Source organism: Anoplolepis gracilipes, chromosome 6 (assembly GCF_047496725.1).
Source record: "Anoplolepis gracilipes chromosome 6, ASM4749672v1, whole genome shotgun sequence".
NCBI classification, from domain to species: Eukaryota; Metazoa; Arthropoda; class Insecta; order Hymenoptera; family Formicidae; genus Anoplolepis; species Anoplolepis gracilipes.
In genome coordinates this window covers 2,350,345-2,374,427 of record NC_132975.1, presented here as the reverse complement: position 1 = coordinate 2,374,427, position 24,083 = coordinate 2,350,345, and the positions used below count along the sequence as shown (strand labels likewise).

Below are 24,083 nucleotides of genomic sequence, written 5' to 3'. Positions count from 1 at the left end.
TGTATATATATACATATAATTTTGAATTAAAAAAATTAATGTATTTTTAATTTTAGATATTCATATTCATAGTCCGATTTTATATTGAAGACCGTCTTAATAATAATGTGTTGTAATTCAATCACAGAATCGTAATAACATATCTTAAGATATTATACTTAAAACGATCTTGAAATAAAAATAATGGACTATGAATATCGGAATGAATAGCGGGGTGATTCTCTCTCTCTCTTTCTCTCTCTCTCTTTCTCTCTTTCTCTTCCTCTTTCCATTGTCTTACTAACAAAAAGTATTAAGGTTATATTCCATTTATTTGGAATGATCGCAGAGTTATTGCATATATTTGCTGTTCAAACAAGAAAACTTTTATTGTGAATATTATACAAACGACTTGTGAATATTGCAAAAGTGAAACTAGTAGTGAAAGGATAGAAAAATACTAGTAATGTGTACTATAAAGTTAATCAATTCTCGTGCATAGATCATAACAAAGGTTAGGTTGATCAAAACGCCGGTCCGGCGAAAATATTGATATAAAGAATATCTCTTTTTTACGACGAATAAGGTAAGTTGTATATTGGTTTAATAATTTTATAGTTTACTGTTCTGTATATATGTATATATATGTATATTTATAACACAATATTAATACTAAAAAAAGATATGAGATTAGACGTCAAATATCACATCTACAAATAATATTTTACAATTAATAAGAAGATATCAATTTGTGTGAAATCATAATCTGATTAATCTAACATTTTTTATTGTATCAGTATATATTAAGAATCAAATTATATTGTGTTTTTCATTTCTTAATTAAATAGTTGTCATTTTTTCAGGAAAATATATATGTAAATATATCTTTGTCGCACATATAATACTTACATAAAATACTTGTTAAAAAACAAAAGAACAGAAAAAATATTCTTGTTTAAATATGGATAAAGAAAAAGAAGTTAAATTTCTTGGCAAAAAACAAACTAAAAGGAATATACAAAAACAAGTACATGAGTTATTAAATGAACTCAATTGGAATGAAACAAAATCGACAACACATTCAGTCATTGACTCACACTTAGAACTAAACTTAAATATAGATGAAGATTTAGGTTTTAGTTTAAATTTTAGAAATAATGAGACAAAATCATCAATGTCACATTCAATCATTGATTCGCATTTAGAACTAGGTTCAGATCAAGATTTAGATTTTGAAATATTTCCAGAATTATATATCACTGAAAAACATGATTTTTCAGAAAACGAAACATTATCTGATGATTTTCTGAATAAATTGAGAAACTGGGCCCTAACACATAATATTACATTATCAGCATTAGATGAATTATTGTCATTACTAAGACAATTTCATTATGATATATCTGTACCATTATCTGGAAGGTCTTTGTTATACACTCCAAAAACTACAAATTCAATTGATTTGCAAAGTGGAAAATTTACTTATTTTGGTATGCGTAAGCAGTTATATCTCCTATTAAAGGAAGAATCATGCTCAAAAATTATTGATTTAGATTTTAATATTGATGGGTTACCCTTGTTTAAAAGTAACAACATAGTTGTCTGGCCAATTCTTTGTAGATCATTAAGTTTAACTTCATTAAATAAACCATTTATTGTAGGTTTATTTACTGGCAAAGGAAAGCCAGAACCTCTTGATTGTTATTTACAAGATCTAATACACGAGCTTAATGATGATATATTAAAGAATAGTATTGAAATAGATCATAAATTATTTCAAATTAGAATCAGGTCTCTGATATGTGATGCTCCTGCACGAGCTTTTCTAAAATGTTGTGTAGGTCATAATTCTAGGCATGGGTGTGAAAAATGCGATATTGAAGGGAAATACATTAATAAAATGATTTTTCCATGTAAAAGTGGACAACTTAGAACAAAAGAAACTTTTACTAAACAAGTACAAGAGAAACATCATAAAGGAAGGTCTCCATTATTGAATTTAAACTTAGATTTAGTGAATCAATTTCCATTAGATCCCATGCATTTGGTATATTTAGGTATAATGAAAAAGTTGTTAATATTATGGGTATCAAAGGGAAAACCTTCATTTAAATTATCTGGAAAAGCTATTAATAATTTATCAGATAGATTAATTTTGTTGTCTTCTTATATAGTACATGAATTTCCTAGAAAATGTAGAGCTATATCGGACTTAAATCGTTGGAAAGCAAATGAGTTTAGATTATTCTTGTTATACGTGGGTCCAGTTTCTTTAATAAATATTTTGCCTAAACAACTTTACAATCATTTTTTAATGTTTCATGTTGGTATTACAATTCTGTGTAACGATAATCATATTTTTGAACATATTGACTTTGCAAAAGAAGTTTTGTATAATTTTGTAAAGTATTTTGAAAAATCCTATGGGAAAGAAGAAGTGACATATAATCTTCACAGTTTAATTCATTTAGTAACAGATGTAAGGAATCTTGGTAATTTAAACACAATTAATTGTTTTCCCTTTGAAAATTATTTGGGAAAATTAAAAAAACTTGTAAGATCATCTGCAAATCCTCATGCACAACTTTGTAGACGTATATCTGAATTATTTAATTATTCAAAGACTGAATTACCAATAACTAAATTAGAACCTAAGCAAAAACATTTTGAAGGACCTACACTTAGAGATAAAACTGACTTGATTTTACAATACAAGAAATTGAAAACACCGACATGCGTTTTGACGATTTTTTCACCTGACAATTGTGTTTCAATACAAGGAGATATTATTGTTCAGATTGTAAATATTCTGTGTTTGAAAGATTAATTTTATTCTATAATTTGTCGTCGATTCTTGAAAGTTTCTGAATTTTATGATTATCCATGTTCGTCCAAATTATTGAATATTTTTAAGGTGTCTCACATATCACCTGATATAGAAGAATTCCCTTTTATATCAGTAAAATATAAAAACATATTATTACCCGCATATGAAAAAGGAACTTACATTGTGTTTCCTCTTCTTCATGAATTGTAGTTAATGTATTCCTTTTATTTTATTGTATATAATTTTATATACGTATATTATTTATAGGTTTATGTGAGTATATATTATTTTATTTTGTAAAATTTAAAGTTAATTTTAAATGTCTGCAATATTAATTTTATATTGAAGAAAAAATTGTTGATGAAATGCAATAAGCACTTTCTGCTTATTCTGTTTAATGTTTTGTTTATTTCAGATTATAAAATGTATTCATTAATAGAATTTGCGATGAATTATGGACAAAAACCTGAAGTTGAAGTAGTCCCTAATATTTGGTTAGAAAAAGAGGAAGAAATATGGTATTGTTTGTAGCCTCAAAAAATTTCCACAAAACAAATCCGTAAGGCTATCGAAAAATGCTCTTTACCGGAAAAAAACTGGAAAAAATATAAATGTAGAATCTTGCATACATATGGTAAATTTTTGGTTTATGTTTTATAAAAGTTGTTTTGTTTTATAAAAAAGTAAAAATATTTATACACTTGCTTTATTTACAGTTATTTCCAAGATTTAACATATATTAGAAACTTAATTTATTATTTATTAGAGTATTTCTTATCTTTATAGTTTTCTTTTTTCACAATATATACCACATATCATTTTATTTATGTTTATAGTATAATTTTGTTATATACTGTCAGAGATTATTATATATTTAGCAATTACATATATATATATATATATTGTTGCATCCGCGGAACGATTTTGAACGTTCCGTTCGTGCGCGACAACCGTTCCTCGTTCACATATCGTCAATCAATATATTTCTTCAAAAACGGATGTCACAACAATATACATATATTTATCTCAAATCTTTCTTAAAATATTTATAAATATAATTTTTATTTCAAATTAAGATAAATAATTTTTATTTGTTTTGTATTATAAACGCTTTCAATTTTTGAATTAATAATATTTAATTTTAAACTTTTTTAAAAATCTATAGTTGATTTTATTATTAGTTTCTTAATTTATTTTATTATTATTTTATAGTTTATTTTACTATTATTTTAGCTTCTTACAATGATGCGAGGAAAAGATTAATAGATGCTGAATTCACGTCTACTCTAGAAACTGATGTAGAATTGCATGAAGACCAACGGCCAAAAAGAAGATTAAAAAGACCTCGAATTTATTCAGATTCTTCAGAATCTGATAACAATGAAGAGGTATTATGCAATAAAATCCCATCTCTTCCTGCATTAAAAATAACATCAAAAAATAGTAATTTATCAAGATCTATGATCACTTCCTGCCAACCATCAACATCAACAGCTGACAGTTTTTCAAAACGTATATCTAATGGAATTAGTTTTTCAACGTCTTCAGTAAGAGCAATTAGTCCTCCGCAGAAAACATTGAGAACTACATTGACCAGTTCAGATGAAAGAGCAATTAGTCCGCAAAATACATTCAGAACTACATTGACCAGTTCAGAATTTCACAAATCAGGTAAAATGTTAATAAACTTTTCTGTGTACAAGACTATTACTCTAACATATTAATAATTTTTATAAGAAACGTATAACTTAATAATAATTTTGCTTTTGAAATATACTGCACAGAATATTCTGAATAATCTGCACTATCTATATAAAAATTACTTTTTAGAATAATTGTGCTTTAATTAATTATTATTTTGAACATTTGACTTATTATTTATTATGTTGCTTTCTATATATTGTTTAGTTCAGCATTTACTATTTACTATTTAACTTTTCTATATTCTATTACTTTTGTGTTTAAATCTTATATAGTTAAGAGTTACTCTTGTGGAATAAAAAACTAATTCAAGATTACACTTTTTCGTAATTATTTTGATGATGATGTACATCAACATCAATATAATTAGATATATATATATATATTTTTTAAAAGAAAAAATTTCTCTAACATAGCATGTTATTTTTAGATTTTTCTTACGTTGTTCTAACAAAATTAGTGAACTTAGAAACTTCTATGAACTTGCTTCTTCCAATGGTCAAACAACTTACAGCACATTTTCGACCATCGAGAATACCCCATGTGGAGGATGTTCCTGAAATACCAGTTGACACTGATGAAAGTTTGGAAAATATTGAAAGATTTTTAAAAACAAAACAAAATTTTGAATATTTACATGGTAAATATAACTCATTAAATCTCTTTTTATATTTTTGCATTCTGTTTATTTTCCTTTCTTTTTTTTAATCCATATTTTTTTTATTATATTAATGTGTTATTATTCTTTTAAAGGTACAGATTTTAGCTATATCAGGTGGTACAACGATTGCACAGATAACAAGAAGAACATTGGAAAAAATAATAACAAATAATTACGCTAAAAACTTTAATTGGGCAGGAAGAGTACCTAAAAAAGCCTTCAAAGTTTTAAAAGCGAAAGATTTAATCATAGGTTTGTCTTTTGTCTTTGAAGCCAGCATTGATAACATTTAGCAAATATGTTTAATTATTACACACACACACACACACACACGCACACACACGCGCACGCACGCACGCACGCACGCACGCACGCACGCACGCACACACACACACACACACACACACACACACACACGCGCGCGCGCGCGCGCGCACGCACGCACGCACGCATGCACATAAATATATGTACATATATATACATATGTATGTGTGTGTGTGTGTGTGTGTGTGTGTATGTGTGTGTGATATTGTACAGTTATTATAAAACTATTATGTTTAATAATTATATATAAAATAATAATGTATAATAATTTATAAATTTTTTACAGCTACTGTCAGAAACATTGAACCAAACGCTGCAGTCAACAAAATTGAAAATTGTATCAAAGATTGGTTGAAGCTATCCTCTATGCGTATTACTTTAGCCGAAATTAAAGCAAGAAGAACTTTTCAACAAGAATAAAAATTTTAAGTTAAGATTTATTAGATTTTAAGATAACACAGTTCTGTGATTGAAACATAAGTACAAGAAAATAATTATATTCTTGGAATAATTAAAAAAAGTTAATTTTTTTTAAATTTTAATTTTGTTGTAATTTTTTTTATTTTTTAAGTTAAAATTAGGTTAACATTTATTAAATTTTAAAATAATTTTAAGATAAAATTGTTCTATGTTGAGATTTAAACATAATAAGTATACAAGACAAAAAAGTTATATTCCTGGAAAAATGTGTCAATTTTTTTTCATTTTATGTATGTGTTAATTTTTTTTTCATTCTTTGGTATAATTATTATATGTTTAAATGTTTTTTTTTTAAATAAGAACTTTATTTTAAAATACTTTATTATGATTTGTACTTTATATATTTTTGATTATAATCTTATTATAATATACAGGCAATATAAACTACTATATATGAACATATTGTATACATATATTTATTTTATAAAAGAAAAAAACAGTTTTTATGCGTGAAAAAGATTTGTTTTCTTATAAAATAATAATAAAATAATGCGTTCATACCCATACACACACACACACACACATATATATATATATATATACACATTATTTATATATATATATATATATTTTAATAAAATTGAACTAAATTTAATATATATATATATATAATAAATATGATTGTTTATTCACAGATTCAATAAAATAATGCATATATATATATATATATATATATATATATATATATATATATGCATTATTTTATTGAATCCGTGAATAAACAAATTTTTTACAAATAAAGGAAAGAAAACGGTATTTTGACCGTTTCTTAAACGTTTTTTTTTGTTAGAAAATAACGTTTCCCTTAACGTTTCTTAAGTGGACATTTATACCAATTAAAAACGTTTTCGAAAGCCGGTTTTAAAACGTTTCGCAGAAACATTTGTGAAACGTTTTTAAAACGAACCTGTGCTACCTGGGTAGTGACCTTTTTATTATGGTATTATTTATTATTAAAAAAGGACATTTTAACGTAAAATATAATAAATTCGATGACTGTTTTTATTAAACATATTGTATATAGCTGTGTAATACTAGCAATCAGAGATATTAGAATATGAGTTCTTGCCTACTGAACGCGGAAATACTTGCCGCGCGGCAAAAAATAACGCGATAGCCAATAAATTCATCAGTTAAGGTACGTGTTCATGGTGTCGCTCGTCGCTGATGAATCACGTGATTTCATATGTCGCTGACTTCGACTGTCGCTTGTGTAAACAGACTAGCGATAGTTATAGTGATTGTCAAAGGTGTTGTGTAAATATCAAAATGTCATATGAAGAGAGATTCCGTGAATGGACTTATCAACTTGCCGCAGTTATACATTATACATAATAAAAATGAAGAGGAACGACGACGAAATAAATTAATAACAGCATGTATTATAAATGAATGTACAAAATTTAAAAAAAAATATAAAGAAAAGAGGTTTTGGATTGATCCATTATTTGAAGGACGACGTCAATATGGATTTTATCATGCATCTGTGCCGAGACTAACACCAGAAAAATTCCAAAATTATTATCGTATGACAGCTACGCAATTTGAGGAATTATTACATTTAGTGGCACCTGTAATCACTAAACAAACCGTGATTAGAAAACCATTACCTCCTGCAGAGTGACTATCTATAACACTGAGGTTTGTCCTTATTTTATTATTGCATTATGTCATGAATTAAAAATATAATCATTTAATCAAATTATATTTAGATATTTAGCAAGTGGTGATTCAATGCATTCAATGTCATATCATTATCTCGCTGGAATATCAACAATAAGCCACATTATAGGGGAAATTTGTGATGCTATATGGAATTCAACCCGTCAGGAAGTGATCCCACCATCAAAAACTACAGTGGAATGGCTACATCTTGCTAAAGAATTTGAAGAGAGGTGGAATTTTAATTATTGCATAGGAGCAATTGACGACAAACATGTTATTATTGAGGTAATGCTATTGATCAGTTTTACATATCCCATACAGCACAAGATATTCTATCAATATTTCAATATTCTACGAATGTCCTAGAATGTTTATAGAATATCTTGTGCTATATGGGATTTATCATTAGAGATTATAAAATTGATGTCTAAATGAATATTCTTTTTTCAGTGTCCACCAAATGCAGGATCATCTTATTATAACTATAAGAATAGTCACAGTATTGTGCTCCTAGGAATTTGTGATACACAATATAGCTTTACATTCGTCGATATAGGAGTGATGGTGGAATTTTTAGAGAAAAATTTCACCCATTCAAAGATGGGTCTAAAATTTCATTCTAATGAAATGAATGTACCTGTACCGGAATCTCTCAGCCCAGGTGGACCGTCTTTACCATATGTTTTGGTGGGCGATGAAGCCTTTCAATTAACGGATTATTTGCTTCGGCCTTATCCAGGAAAAGGCGGTTTAAATGACGAGCGAAATATTTTTAATTATTGATTGAGTCGAGCTAGGAGAACAATTGAGAATGCATTTGGTATCCCAGTCAGCCAATGGAGAATATTGAAGTGACCGATCAATTGTAGTATGGAAAAAACAATTTCCATTGTTAAAGCCATCGTATGTCTCTATAATTGGATTTGTCGAAGAGATTGGAGAAAATGAATATGTGATTCCAACATTAATTGATCATGAAAATGAAGGCGGCTTTGTTCCAGGCTCTTGGAGAAGTTGTATGGATAATAGTGCATTTGTGGACATAATTCAGTGCGGTTCTAATAATAGTTCTCGTCGAGCAATGAAGATTCAAGAAGAATTTTGCAAATATTTTAATAGTGAAGGTGCCATACCATGGCAATTCAATCATTGTTAATACTTATGATTATGTAAATGTTTTATATAAATGTATATAAATGTAAATATGAGTATATAAATATTAGTTTATAAATTTAAATATGGATATATGTATAAATATTAGAAGCAAAACTTTATTAATTATAAACATTATATATAAAATTCATATTTGACATTAAATATAAAATATTTATTTGAACGAAACAAAAACAGATTTAAATAATAGAATTAAAACTATAAATTAAACAAAATCTAAACATAGTTTTTTATTGATCATTCTATTTTTACAGTCAAAAACTTAACATGTTTTTGACTGGAAAAATTTAATGATCGGTAAGGGTTAATTCCTTTTTTAAGTATTGCATAAGTTAAATTCATTATTTGTTGAACGGCATCTAACTGAGTCTCTCGATCCATTTATCTCAACCTGGATTCAATAACTGATAAGATAGAATCGATTTCATCGGGTTTGGGTGGTGTTGGTATCACAAGCGGAGTTGATGGTTGACAAAGCGAATCAGCAATTCTTTCAAGTGTACTGGATTACTGTCCTGAACTCTTCTTTCTTTTAATTGGCACACCTGCAATTTATTAATTTATTATTATTATTGTTAATAATGTAATTAGGGCGCATTCAGACTTCGACAAAAAACAGAAAAGCAATAGCCAATCAGATTTTATGCTGGTAAAAATTTTCTGTTATACTGCTTACTATCTGCGTAAATTATAATTGGCTATTGCTTTTCTGTTTTCTGCTTTTTTGTCGAGGTCTAAATACACTTTTGTTTTCTGCAGAGACTTGACATAAAACATTTCGACAAATATTAATGTAGGTCAAGTACCTAATGTTTCTGATACTGATTGATCATTGTTGCCAAATGGATCATTACTTACTGATTCATTAATACTTAAAGAATCATCATCAATATCAATATTAGAAGCTTTTCCCCTAAAAATATAAATATAAATCAATAAAAAAAGTTTAAAAGCGCACATAATATTTAATTTTTACTTTTTGACAAGGCATAAGTCACGTAGAAACTCCATAGAATCATAATGATGCCATTTTTTTGTAGGGGGAGGTCTTGCTGATCCACTAGGATGATTTTCAGAATGAATTATTCGTCGGTAGGCGTCATGTAAGTTTTTAAATTTTTTTTTGGCTTCTCCGCTAAGTTTACCTGTAAGAGAAATTTTTCTCTACTGTAAGTATTTCAACTGTGAATATTTTTAATGTCATTTTTTCCTCCCAATATTTCAGATACTTCATCCCACAGTTTTTTTGTCAATCGTTGGCTTTGTTGTTCTAATGGAACAGTAAAATCCCAAAGGGGTCTTCTTTCTTGTACAGATAAAATTAATAATTCCTCATCGTCATAATTTACTGTACATTTGCTTCTTCGATTTGCTTCTTTTTTATTGAAAGATCTATTTTCATTTTCCCCTTGTGTTTCTCTATTTACTGGCGAGAGTATTTTAATAGTTCCTAAAATCAATTTTATTAGAAAATGCAAAATCTCTGCAACTTTCAGGATTTTAATCAAACTATTATTTACCTGGAATGTTCTTACGAACAGGCAATACAATTTCTTCGTTGCTGACCAGGCTGCGTCGAATAATCTTATTGTCGTCTACAAATAATAGTATAAATTTAGAATACTATTCTTTTCAATAATAAAATATAAAAATTAAGTGTATATATACAAATATTATACCTGTTACTGGATAGAAATAAAAGTTCTCATCAATGAAGAATCGGGTATATCCTTCCATACAAACATAAGTCGGAATATTATTTTGGTCAATAATCATTTCACATACGCCACAAGTATGTACGACAGCTATCTGAAAATTCCATAAAATTATTGCAATTTTAACCATATTTATTTATTTTTATTTTGTTAACCTTAAAATTATAATAAGCTGGATTTTTCTAAGTATGATATTATATACAATTAAATTAATTCTGATATTTTTATTCTAGTAAATATGTATTAAAAAACCTGTATTTATTTATTATACTTACATCTTCCATGTTCAAATTAATTATTAATATAATATATTTATATTGTATAATATATTTATTATTAATATATATATTTTATTATTACTAATTATTGCACGAGAGCGATGTTGCTAAAAGTTGGGTTCAATCCAACTTTTGAAAAGTCGCTGACGACAAGAAAGCAGACAAAAGTGAGGGAAAATTCGGTCACGTGACCACTCATCGCTACGACAAGCGACATCATGAAATTGTTCCTTTATAATAAATTAATTAACTACCGCGTTCTCTTTTGTTGCGCGGCCAGCATTTCCGCGTCCGGTGGGCAGGAGTTGTATTTCGTATTAAATGCCATTACGCACGCGCATTATTCCATCCAATAGAAAGTGCTCACAGTTTCCCTCGTCGCCCTCCCCGAAAAAGCTTCACCCCCGCGAACTCACGTTCCATCTTTATCTTCCGATATCTATGATATAAACAGAGAAACGACATCGGTGTCGTGATTTCTAATTGGTGATACCCCCACCTAATTGAAGCAGCCATATTGAGCCCAAAGTGGAGATAAACATATGCAGCATGCAGCATGTGTTTAGCTATAATGTTTAGGTTAGATTATAATATTGTAATTATCATTAGAAATAGACATCATATAATATATATGTATTTAATGTATAATATATATTTAATTTATATCGTTAATCTTTTAGCTTTCAGTCTCTAAATATAATAATATAAAAAAATTAATATATTAATAATATAAAAAGAGATGATACGAGTGTGTGAAGTTTTTGGCTGTTTTGTTCGGAAAGATCAAGGATTACGATTATTTTGTTTTCCAAAAAATCCAGAACAACATTTAGCTTGGTTATATAAGAATTAATCGACCCGAATAGATTTTAATTTTTTATTTTTTATATATATATTTTATTATTGTAAAACTGTAACACGTTTATAACCTCAAATAAACGGAGTATAGCGGTGCTGGAAGTGGTGGTGGGGGATCGATGTCGCTTCTCTGTTTATATAGGGCTCTAATGTTTACTAGAGTTCTGGAGCGGGCACAATATGGCGGAATTGGAGCGAGCACAATATGGCGGTGCTGGAGATGGTGGGGGATCGATGTCGCTTCTTTGTTATATAGGACTCTACTGTATATACTGTGGTTATAACGTGTTAAAAAGTAACAGTTGCGAGCTTTGACTACATAAGTATGGACTGCTAACGCAAACTTCAGGTTGGATGTCAACAGTAAAGTGCTTACAGCGCTAAAAAATACCAACGATAAAACGGCGAACTAAAATGTGACGTCATATTTGTCGCTATCTTCAAGCTCTGTCCTCTGTCAATTATTAAATGAATGTGACGAAGTACCATCCTCATTTATAAAAAGAAAGAGTTTCAGCTTTTTGCGATATCCGAGAGTGGATACATTAACAATTTTAACAGCTGCGGAAAAAATATTCAATTTTTTTAGATTAAAAACTGAATTAAAAATCAAGAACGTTATGCAAAAAATGATTATACTTACTTAAGATACATTAATATGTTCAAAATATTTATTATTTTTGAATATCATGTAAAAGATATGGATCTTATGGAAAATCATAAATATTTCATAATTAAATTAATATTAAGCATTTTTTTAAAAGTTAAATTAAGTTATTTTGGCAAAAAAAGTACATTAAATCAGTACAAAACATTCGTGAGGCACACGCTAACGAAAACTGTTATTTTTTCTGGTCAATAGGATAAGTATATAAAAATTTTATAAATGTAAAAAATAAAAAAAAAATATAATAAATATCATATCTAATAATTTTTCCATCAATATTATATCTAATAAAATTTAAAGTATTATTACTGTTTTTACAATTAATATTATTTTATGATTTGAATCTCTCGGGGTTTTGGTATTTGACCTGTCAATGAATGTTGGCTGAAAGACCTTTCACTTGCTCTAATGGGAAAAGTAGGAGTATTAGCAGTCCATACTTAATATAGTCAAAGGTTCCGAGGTTATAATTTCCGTGATATATATGCGTTCCGTTTCACGCATGATGCGCATGAAGTACTCGGGCTGCAAACCCATGCAGCGAAATAGCGTAAAGCCCGTATCACACTACGAATTAAAAATGGAAGATTGAAGATTAAAGATTAGAATTAGACTAATCAGAATAAAAAGAACTAAAATTGCTTTGTCTTGATTGGCCAAAGTTCAATCTTCAATCTTTAATCTCAATTTTTAATGCGTAGTCTGATACGAACTTAAGGGTGCCGTCACATGCGGCGTAACTTACGTAAGCGTAACTTGCGCTTATGCAAGTTACGCCGCGCCAGCCAATCAAATCGTCTCAGCTATCATACGCAAATTCGCCTAGTTATTTACGCTATTAATAATACGCCAAATCCAATTTTTCACGTAAATTTGTGATGTGTATGTTTAGTGTATATCTAAATAAAATATACCTAAGATTATCCAGCAATCAATATTAATCAATTTTAATCAATATTAAAAAAATGGCTCAAATTCGAGTAAGGTACAAATTCTTTTAACAAAATTCTATATAAAGTTTCCGAAAAGAATCTTTTTGGGGACGTAATTCGGTATGTCGCTTACAGTATGACAAAATAATTTGAGTCTTCGTGCTGACGTGGAGGTGTGATGTAGCATGAAAGAGTTTTAACTTCTTGAATATTTATGTCGTGAAAGACTTGAAAAGAACCTAAACTAAAGGTCGAAACGTCGTCGAATGTTAAGCCTATTAAACACTCAATAAAGCTTATTTTAGTTTAATCGATCAACAATAACACCCAAAATAATTTGAATTCTCCAAATTTATTTACAGCCTAATAAAGATTAAAAATGTAATCTTATTAAATTTTATTAATATTATAATATTAATAAGATAAATGTTAAGATATAATGTCATTCTATCTTATATCGTATTGCAACTTTGAAGCCTTATAATTCGAAAAGTGTTTAATGAAAGAACATTTGATTATAGTGTTTTGGAAAGCTCTCGAGATAAGCTACAAGAATATGCAATAAGAGTAGTGTTATAGTGGGGATTCTAAGCCATGGGGCGTTGAGGGGGGTGCGGGGGCGGGGGTATCTGGGAGGCGCGAGGGGTCTGATATTAGGAAAAGGGGGGTGGGGGGGGGGTCCTACACACGTTCGAAAGTAGATCTGTTTATCTTTGCGGTTGATTTATAGCCGGGGGTATTTTAGAAGTCGTAAAACCTTTTTTCTAGTTTTATGATCATTTTATGGTCATTATATCATTAGGATTTTAAGCGCCGGCGTTCGGCAGCTTTGTACCCTCGCGGAAAATCTCCCATGAAACTGGAGCGAAACATGTTCCATAATTTTTAGGGAAAGAACTGCAACTGCAAGGTGTTTATCTTTGTAGTTGATTTATAGCCGGGGGACATTTTAGAAACCATAAAAGTGTTTTTTTCTTTTTTTTCTAATTTTTATGTTCATTTTATGACCATTAGAATATTATGGAAAAAAGAGATTTTAAGCGCCGGCGTTCGGCAGCTTTGTACCCTCGCGGAAAATCTCCCATGAAACTGGAGCGAAACATGTTCCGAAATTTTTAGGGAAAGAACTGCAACTGCAAGGTGTTTATCTTTGTGGTTGATTTATAGCCGGGGGACATTTTAGAAACCATAAAAGTGTTTTTTTTTCTTTTTTTCTAATTTTTATGTTCATTTTATGACCATTAGAATATTATGGAAAAAAGAGATTTTAAGCGCCGGCGTTCGGCAGCTTTGCACCCTCGCGGAAAATCTCCCATAAAACTGGAGCAAAACATCTTCCGAAATTTTTAAGGAAAGAATGCAACGCACCAGCGCCAACATTCGGCTGCTCGAATTTGAGAATCTGTCTCCGCGTTAAAACGTTCAACAGTCGTCGAGTGTCTTTCGATTTAGTGCTACAATGGATATAGAAGATGTGATTGTCATCGAAGACAATGAAGACAATGAAGACAATGAAGATGTGGTTATTATCGACGACAGCGATGAAGAAGTGGAAATAGTAAATGACTCTGATTATGAGAGTGATCCGGAAGACTATTTGAATGAACAAGTAGTGCCGTTAGTGCGTAAAGATTTACGAATTATAACTGAACGGCAGGAAATGTGTAACATCATATTTTATTACGAAGTAAAAAAGTATGACAACGACGAGGAAAATAGTGAAAAATTTTGTTCGGGATGTTTCATCGAAGTTCAAAATTTATATACACAAGGTAAAATTGTGTATAAACATGAAACAGGACAATATATTTATCACGGTTGGAACTCGTGTAATAATTGTGGACACTCACTGTGCCAAGTAATAGCATGTAGTGTGTGCCGTTTTTGTGCGCAGCAATAAACTTTTGTAGACATTTGCTAGGATTAAGTGCTGTGAAAAATGGTGACCAAAAAACTATTGAATGCGGTGGTGGAGTTTCAACGAAATCGCGAACTTGACATAAAAAATTCCTCAACAGTGATCTTTAAACTACAAAGTTATATATGGACGAATGAAAACAACAGACTAAGGGGAAAGCCTTGCGAGAATTGCTGTTTACCAGGCGGAAATCGGCAAGCATGTCCTGAGCAGTTACAAGAAATCCATCGGGAAATCCGTCAACATATCGATAACATGTTGTATCTACAACATGTTATCGACAATGATCCAGATTCTGATACTGATTCTGATCAGTAATTGTAAGTAATCCTTGATGTGTAAGTATTCTTTTTCAAATTATGAAAATATTAATAAATTTTTTTTTTTTCTGTTATGCAGGAGCCCTACCTGGACGCCACCACGACCGCCCGGTCATCCCCTCCAGCGCCTCGCAGCAGCAGTCGCCGTCGTGCCGTACCGCTCGACCATCGGCGTGCAATCTCTTATATATATTTTTTTTTTTTTTATATCTATTTCTTTTTATTTTTATTTTTAAATTCACACACACACACACACACACACACACACACACACACACACACACACACAGATTTTTGTAAATAAACACACACTTTTTAAATAAAAAAAATTATGTTAAAACACATATAATTGCTTGCTTGCGCTTCCTTCATCTATCCCATCCTTCTTCCTTCATATACTAGATATAATTAGATATAATAACTTAATATTTAATATAAAAAAAAATATAAAAAGAAAAAAAAGAAAAAAAAAAAATAATAAAAAGGAAGAAAAAAAATAATAAAAAAGGAAAAAAAATAATAAAAAGGAAGAAAAAAATAATAAAAAGGAAAAAAAAAAAAAATAATAAAAAGAAAAAAAAGAAAAAAAATTATAAAAAGAAAAAAGAAAAATAATTACTGTTTGCGTTCTCGCTTTCCTTCACCTCGCGCTATCTCTTTCTTTCCTAGCGTTTACTCTCTCGCTCTCCTTCGCCTCGCGCTATCTCTTTCTTTCCTAGCGTTTACTCTCTCGCTCTCCTTCGCCTCGCGCTATCTCTTTCTTTCCTAGCGTTTACTCTCTCGCTCTCCTTCGCCTCGCGCTATTTCTTTCTTTCCTAGCGCTTACTCTCTCGCGGTCCCTAGCTTCGCATCTCCCTTCCCAGCATGACGTCATTCCCGCAACGAGCTACATATGAGAACTGGGACTGTTTACGGGTGGGAGGAAGCACGGATGGGAAATGCGTGCGAGTAAATTATATCATGATTTAAATTTAAAAAAACTTTATTCTTCTCTTTTATATATTTTTTTTTTTTTATTACATATTGTGACTAAAAACTAAAGCTACCAGTTCGCAATCGACGAGTTGATGTTTATTGAAGGCGTCGCTGGCGCATATTACATTTGACACTTTTTTATTATCCGTTATAGTGGACGCGATATTGGAGAATTGTGTAAACTTAGTATCGACTGTCTCGGTGATTCTAACCAATCGATCAAAGGTTACATCGATGCATTGATCGAGATTAAACATACGGTGTAACGTCGGTTCAATCATCATCATGCGTACGTTTAAAGATTCGAGACTTATAAGTTTAGTATCGTTAATCGTATGAACTCGCACTGTTAGCGGTCCAACGCTTATAAAATTATAGGTATCTTTAGAGTCCTTTCGCAGTAAATCGTGAATATTGCGATGTTGCTCGTAGAGTCCCTTCCACGTTTCGAGAGATAATACCAGTTCCTTTCCTTGATGATCTCCTATGACAATTTCCACGTAACTCGGTGTACCCACGTTGATACCAATTTCAAGGAATTTGAATTCTGTGGTTGTCAATGCGTATCGTCTACTTAGTATACGAATCGCACGACGCTTCAACGAAATGCTGTAGAAAAAAAAAAAAAAAAAATTAGTTTAAAAACAATTTGTGAAAAAATAGAAAGAAGTTAAACAAAAACTTACTTGTCACATTTGTTCTCAAACAATGGAGTTTCATAACGATTCGGTACGTAATTATTCACGCTTCTGCTGGGGCCGCCACTGCTTCTTTCGACGTAGTACATATTTCCAGATTTCAAAAGTGGACCACTTTCACGAACGGTTAACGCAACACTGACCGTATGAAGAATCGAATATGAAGAATCAAATATACGTGACATCCCGTTTTTTCAAAGTAGTGGGAGATTAGTGGTAAATGTGGTGGGAGATTCTAGAATACTTTAGTGCTCTGAAATTTTTAGAAGGGAGAGAGAGACGATACTCGGATAAAAAGAATTCTTAAATGACTCGTGAGGGAGGGAGGGAGGGAGGGAATGAGGAGGGGGAATAAGAAATAAAACATATTAGTGTTTAAATATTTTATTTTTCCAAATCTTGCAATTATTTCTGGCGTTGCGACCACCAGTTAAATATTTTGAATACATTTTGTAATGCGCAATTCTTAACATGTTTTTCACATCGTATAGTATTTTTAACATCTAGATTATTTAGAGATTCGATATCGTCGTAATCAGCATCCAAGGTCTCAATGATTAAATTTTCTCTCGCATCGTCGCCGAGCATATTAGCAAGCCATTCTCGTTTCTGGCATCCTTTAACGTATACGATACACTGCATTTTATCATCTTCTTCTTCAACTACAGCTGTTGTAATCAATCGTTTCGCCATGCTGTACGCAACGATTCCATTCTCCCATTGTAGTCCATGATGATTCGCCATCAACCATGAAGCTTGACACTTTTCGGATTTTGTAAGGAGATGCCATGGTATAGGACTCCGAAAAATGTAGTGTGCGAGAACAGTTCCTCTTCTCAGCACCGCCACCTCCTTTGCGATGAATTTATTCGAAACGACAAATCCTTGCAGATCGACAAACGTTGGTACAGACATGATGAGATCTCTTTTCGTCAGTTAAGAAGAATGACAACCATCTCGTAACACTCGGATTTATATCCAGCTTTCCCTCTCTCTCTAAATTATTGTCGCAAACACTTAGGTAATTTTGCGCACAACGTTGGTCAACGGGTTGTACTGGATTACGCGATCGTGTATGATGAGACAGTACGCAGTCGTATTATTAGCCACATTCTCCTTACACTCAAATTCCAATCGCACATCCACGGTTGCACTCTTGACCGATTCGTTTTGTCGAGAATAATCGATGATCACAAACGGACCGTACTGTAGAAACAGTGAGACAGTGAGACTCGGTTCGAGGTACTCGTATCCGTAATAGTTTTTGCAGAAACGCGCGTACGTGTCGTACAGAATCGACCATCTGTTTTTATCGAAATCCAGATTCATGTCATCGTACGGATAACATTCCGAGTTCAGATAGAGTTTCACGTTTGTTAATTTACAGTCGTCGAATTTACTCGCATCTTCGGACATAACATTCTTCCGGCCTGTCTGCAGAGCAAAGATAATGTATCGTGGTTTCTCCAGCTGAGTCGCGGTCTTAATGGCCCACGAATGTTTGGTTGTACGCTGCAACAGCGGAAACTCGTACAGATCCCACGAGCGAAAACCCATGCTGAGGTAGCGTCCGCTTTCCAGAGCGCGCAGCATAGACAGCTTTTTAATTTCACTCAACAACACATGTGGCATTCGCCATTGTATCTTGAATATGTTGATCACAGGCTCCAGCGTCGAAGCTCCAAGCAGACAATTGTTGTCATTGCGCGATCGTATTAAGATCAATTCGTGACGAGCGTTAATTACTATGCGTCTGTAATCCTCGCAAAATCCCAATAACATGTAGAGCGGTACGCAAAAATTAAAGTGTCCATCCACAATAGTTGGCTCACTCCAGCCAGCATTTCTCATAATCACGCTTCTATCGGATGATATTGTTACATAGTTTTTGAGCATACTTGTTATTCCCACGTTTCTGTTGCGATCAATCTCCACACCATCGAGTTCATATCGAATCTCGTCAAACATGAATGCAACGCAATTATTTTGCAGTACCACATTGAATCCTCCAGCTGGCTTCTTTATTTTTAATTCTCCCTCGATGTATAAGAAACTCTCGTACGGCAATGTATACAGATCCTGTTGTTGTATGGGTATTCTTATCTCATCACTGTATCCGAACGTTGTGTTGGCGAATGGGTTATAGGAGTGAGTCTCAATCTTGACGATGCGATCGTCAAAGATTGGCTCATCCGCGATGTCGAGAATGTCAGTCATCGTTTAAATGTTTCGCACCACGAATCCCAAAGATTGTAAAAACGCAACGTTTGATGCGTTCAATTTCTTTTTCTTAGTGCCGGATGATTGGATATTAGCAAATGTCGATGTTGTTGTCGCTGACGTCGTAAAGATTGTATTGTCTCTCACGTCTTTCGATCCGTTCAACACGAGCCTCACACGCTAATTTTACCGCCGCCGCCGTACATGCAATCTAATGGTGATCTCTTCTCCTCGAAAATCGAGTAATCGTCCTTCCTGGTCGACAACGCGTAACGTTAAATCCGTAATGCACCGCACGATGATCGGTAGGTAAATGATGTTCGCCGGTGTTTCCGATATCTTATATCCTGGTGGTACCCTCGGTGAAAATTCGTGTATCGTATGAACGAGTTTGCCGTTGTTGTACGCACCCGCGGTCACATTACATTCGACGCGGATAATGTTCACGTTGATAATGTTAATCGGCACGTCCGACTCGTACCATTTTCGCGGCTGCAGTATACGGTTCGAGAATCCTAGCAGCGATCCAATATTGTTAGGCTTGCTAAAATTTAATCTGTAGGCGCATTTGATCTCGCTCTTCATCGTATTGTAATTAGCGCGGAGCACTATAGGCCATTCTCCAGGCTCAAAGTTATCGTCGTCAGTGTGTTTTTTATCACCATCACGAACTGTGTGTTGCGAACGTTTTCGTAAAATTGTATGTTTCAAAAATTCATGTATCGCTTGCAGCTCGTACGATCCCTCGGGAATCGTAATTTCCGCATCGTCTTTGCCAAAGTAAAATTTATTATTCGAGGAATTCACGTTCGATATTGTGTGATAACTTTCAAAATCCGCTAGACCAAGCTCGTATTCACCGTCGCTTAAATCTACGTTGGGAAAGTAGTTTGCCGCGAGAACGCTGCTCTTTCCAGTCAGCGTGAATGTCATAGACATGTTGGCCAAACTGTTTAACGAATACTAAGTTAAATAGAGCAATGTATGCCTTTAAATTCGCGTGCATCGACCGTTCGGAGAAACTGCAAGCACAATTGTCCACAGATGCTTTGATTATAAGTTTGATAGGATGTGTGATTATATTCTATTTTTGTCACATTTAAATATCGCACCAATTCATTCGGCGGTCGAAGATTGCCAAAACTGTCAAAATATATAGCACAATTCCCCCTCTTTGCATACGCTACCCAGTGAGTACCCGAGCCTTTAGCGTTATCCAAATTTATGATCCCGCTCTCGTTTCGATATATACCACCGATCGGTAATGAGTTACGCATAAAAACACCTCTAAAATATGGAATGTGCATACGTTTTGCTAGTTGCAGCAATTGTACATTGGTAGTTACGCCCTCTGGCATTTTTAGCGTCTCTTTGACGTTTTTTTTTTTTTCTTCTTTTTCATTGAGACTCCTCGTCCGTATTTGTATGGTGCGAGATACAATCCGCGACCTTCCATGGCACGATTGTGACGTAGCATCTCTTGAAACTGACGTTGTGTAGCTTTTCCATCGTTCACCATCTTTGCTACACCAGCCGCTCCACCAATCAGAGATCCGAGAGCGCCCAACACTGGTAGAATCGGTAATACACCCCCGCGTTTCGCTACCGGAAGTATTCGTTTTTTCACCATCTTTTTCTTCGTTTTCGTCTTTAGACCCATACCGAACTTCGTTTTGGTTTTTATCGCTATCCAGACAGCTGTGGCTGCGGCTCTCTCACCGAGAGACGAATCTTTCGCAGTGATGCGAGTTTGCGCCTTTTTGGCGAGTATCCTATCCGCCGCGTGTCTTTCGGCAAGATCGTTACTCCGAAAGTACACTATATCGTGTTCACGACACGCTGCGTCCAATGGGTTGATACCTCGATCACCTCTAGCCAATCGTTCTTCTAGCCGCGTGCCCGGACCGCAAAACTGGTATCCAGGAATATGTAATTCGATAGGAAGCGCGTTTATTGCACGATTTAATAGACCTCTGCTTATTTGCGTTGACATTCACGATAATCTTTTATCATTGGCGCTGGACCGTCAATGTGCGTTTGTTGCCACGGTTGATTGTAATGTTCGAAACAGCGACGATAGGTCTGAACCTCCGAATCCGCCTTTATGTATTCCGGAAGTTTGTCCCACACGTAGTGGACGTGATTGCCACACATTCGCAATAAAACTGCTTTAGATACAAACTGTAGCTGTTCGGCACTCAAATCGAGAATATCGTAAGGACTTGATAGCAGGACAAACATTTTTTCGTTACTGAACACTTTGTAGTTCCGCGCAGCTATAAATAGACAGGCGTGCGATCCGAATCGGAAGTGGGAAAATGAAATTCGTGCGACAACCTTTCGCGATACGCGTGACAAATTACGACGTCAGATTACGCTCGATGGGTGACAATGCGGAGATGCGTAGACACGGTACGATGCTGCCGAATACTATACGCGCAATCGTTTGCGGCCCCTCGAATTGCGGTAAAACTAACGTGTTGATTAGTTTGATAGAAAGCCCGCACGGCGTCCGCTTTGAAAATGTGTACGTGTATTCAAAGTCACTGCAACAGCCAAAATATCAATATTTGGAGAATTTGTTAACGTCGATCGATGAAATCGGCTATTTTACATTCTCCAATAACAGTGACGTCATTCCACCGAGCGAAGCACGTCCAAACTCGATTTTCGTTTTCGATGACGTGGCGTGCGACAAACAAAATACGATAAGAGAATATTTCTCAATGGGACGCCACTCGAATGTCGACTGCTTCTATCTCTGCCAGACATACGCGAGAATACCGAAACATCTTTTACGCGACAATGCGAACCTGCTAATCTTGTTTAAACAGGATGGCACCAACTTGAAACACGTGTACAACGATCACGTGAATACCGACATGTCATACGAGGATTTCAGTGAGTTATGTCGTACTTGTTGGCAGCAAAAGTATGGATTTCTCGTGATAGACAAGGATAGCTTGCTTACAAACGGGCGATACAGAAACGGATTTAACGTGTTTGCGATACCACAAAATGATTAGTCGTTGCCTACATTCTGTCGTGAGGGGTGAAACGCGAGCGTTCAACACTCTCTATCGATATGGCTGGGAGCGATAATATTCGCGAGCGTGAAAAGATGGCGAAGGAGATTGCGAAAACGAGCGAATCGATCCGCAAGAAACATCGCGCTTTGAAGACCGGTAACATCGATGACGATATCGCGGTCAAGACCCATTTTAAACCTATTATCGAGCCGCTGCAAAAGATTGTCGACAACTCGTTCGCGGTGAAAAATAAGTCGGAGAGTAGCGCAAAGATTAAAATCAAGCGATACAAGGAGGATGAGAAGGAAGAGGCTAAAGATGAGGAGGTAGAGAAAGAGGAAGAGGAAGATGCGACACCGAAAAAAAGGAAACGATCGGACGTTTTACTGTATGAACCGTCGATAGCCTCTACGCCGTTAACCGCACCAACAAGCGTAAACGAAGATGTTTTCGAAACCTCGGGCAACATGCTCGAATCATCGTTTTTTCGAAACAAGTTACAAACGCCGGAAGTTCAAGAAGCGTTGCGGGAGTACTTTGGGCCACTTGGGCAAAAGTACATAGGCGCTTTGTTTAGTGGCGACAAAAATCACGAGATTGATCATGTGTATGGAGTCTATTTTGACAGAATGAATGAACTGCGACTCGGCAACAAACAATTCAACATCAAAAAAGATGACTCTATTATCATAGACGACGTGCGGTACATTGGAACGCCAGGATTGTACGAGCTGATCTTCAAGAGAATTCCCGATGACGAACTTTACACGAGGGGGGACGATTTGGAAAAATACAAGAGCATATTATTGGTGACGAACGCGCATAGACGCGATTATGATGCGCAGGGCCATTTGAAGGGTAACAGGGGGTACAAGTACAAACATATAATTGCACCGTTGATGTCGCTCGAATCGAAAAATACAAAATCTGGAGAGGAGATATCTATGCCTCGCGCTATGACGCTAACCAACAATATGATTGATTACGTGCACTGGGACGATCCCAACGAACTAGTAGATCGGCTACGATTGCTCAACGCTTCGCGCCAAGCTGGTCACAACGCTCACGACAACGAGATCCAGTCGATCATCGAGGAACTTCGTGAAGCAGGAATTATTATAAATTAAATGGTGTCTCGACAAAACTAATCAGTCGATTAGCGTTGCGTGACACTTTACAAAGCATCAGAAAAAATGCCTATCAACAAATTTGGATTATTCGATCCAAGAAATGATGCAACCGGCACAAACGGTTCTTGGGATAGATTGGTAAAAAGTTATGTGCACGAAAACGCTTTGTGTCACGTCGTTACAGACTTCGATGCAAGGTCACGTAAGATTCGCCGTGTAGCGCAACCAGAGGCTGACACCGATGCCGTCAACAAACTGTACGTGGAGTCCTGCGTTAAAAGATTAATGAATCAACAGAAAGAATCAGACGAGAAGCTGATTTCGCTTGAGAAGGACGTGCGAGCAATACAGATTGTGCTAAACGAACTTCAACGCCCGGCTAACGCTAACTCAGAAACAGCTATCAAACCTAAATGAGCATCAGTGAACGGGTTAGGAGCGGCTATCAAACGGTTATCGAACAGCTACGAAGGATTATAAAACGGCTGCGAACAATTATCGAACAGCTACGAAGAATTATCGAACTGCTATCT

At 33.9% G+C, this 24,083-nt stretch overlaps 3 protein-coding genes and 2 pseudogenes across 9 annotated transcripts; 3 read left to right on the top strand and 2 right to left on the bottom strand.

The window, feature by feature from the left end:
- The first annotated feature begins 3,100 nt into the window (after positions 1-3,100).
- Positions 3,101-6,189, top strand: LOC140666878 (uncharacterized; annotated as a pseudogene).
- A 770-nt stretch (positions 6,190-6,959) lies between these two features.
- Positions 6,960-8,995, top strand: LOC140667025 (uncharacterized; annotated as a pseudogene).
- Positions 8,996-9,110: 115 nt separating this feature from the next.
- Positions 9,111-11,978, bottom strand: LOC140667026 (uncharacterized). Of its 7 annotated transcripts, none has more exons than XR_012046897.1 (8): positions 11,733-11,978; positions 11,058-11,242; positions 10,490-10,619; positions 10,331-10,405; positions 10,040-10,260; positions 9,787-9,955; positions 9,617-9,723; positions 9,111-9,355 (listed from the first exon to the last, which is right to left on the bottom strand). XR_012046897.1 is itself a non-coding variant. In XM_072894654.1 (5 exons), exons 1-5 carry the CDS (start codon positions 10,807-10,809, stop codon positions 9,893-9,895), a joined length of 498 nt encoding a protein of 165 aa, XP_072750755.1. In that variant the 5' UTR covers positions 10,810-11,028; the 3' UTR covers positions 9,739-9,892. The 7 variants fall into 7 exon arrangements, 1 of the variants encoding a protein (XP_072750755.1); XR_012046899.1 differs by having other exon boundaries at positions 10,490-10,615; XR_012046898.1 differs by lacking the exon at positions 11,733-11,978 and having other exon boundaries at positions 11,058-11,297.
- Positions 11,979-16,493: 4,515 nt separating this feature from the next.
- On the bottom strand, positions 16,494-17,513 carry LOC140667131 (uncharacterized). The gene is made up of 2 exons (XM_072894847.1): positions 17,160-17,513; positions 16,494-17,082 (listed from the first exon to the last, which is right to left on the bottom strand). Exons 1-2 carry the CDS (start codon positions 17,354-17,356, stop codon positions 16,515-16,517), a joined length of 765 nt encoding a protein of 254 aa, XP_072750948.1. The 5' UTR covers positions 17,357-17,513; the 3' UTR covers positions 16,494-16,514.
- A 3,887-nt stretch (positions 17,514-21,400) lies between these two features.
- LOC140667157 (uncharacterized) lies at positions 21,401-23,555 on the top strand. The gene has a single exon (XM_072894879.1). It carries the CDS (start codon positions 22,477-22,479, stop codon positions 23,545-23,547), a length of 1,071 nt encoding a protein of 356 aa, XP_072750980.1. The 5' UTR covers positions 21,401-22,476; the 3' UTR covers positions 23,548-23,555.
- The last annotated feature ends 528 nt before the right edge of the window (positions 23,556-24,083 follow it).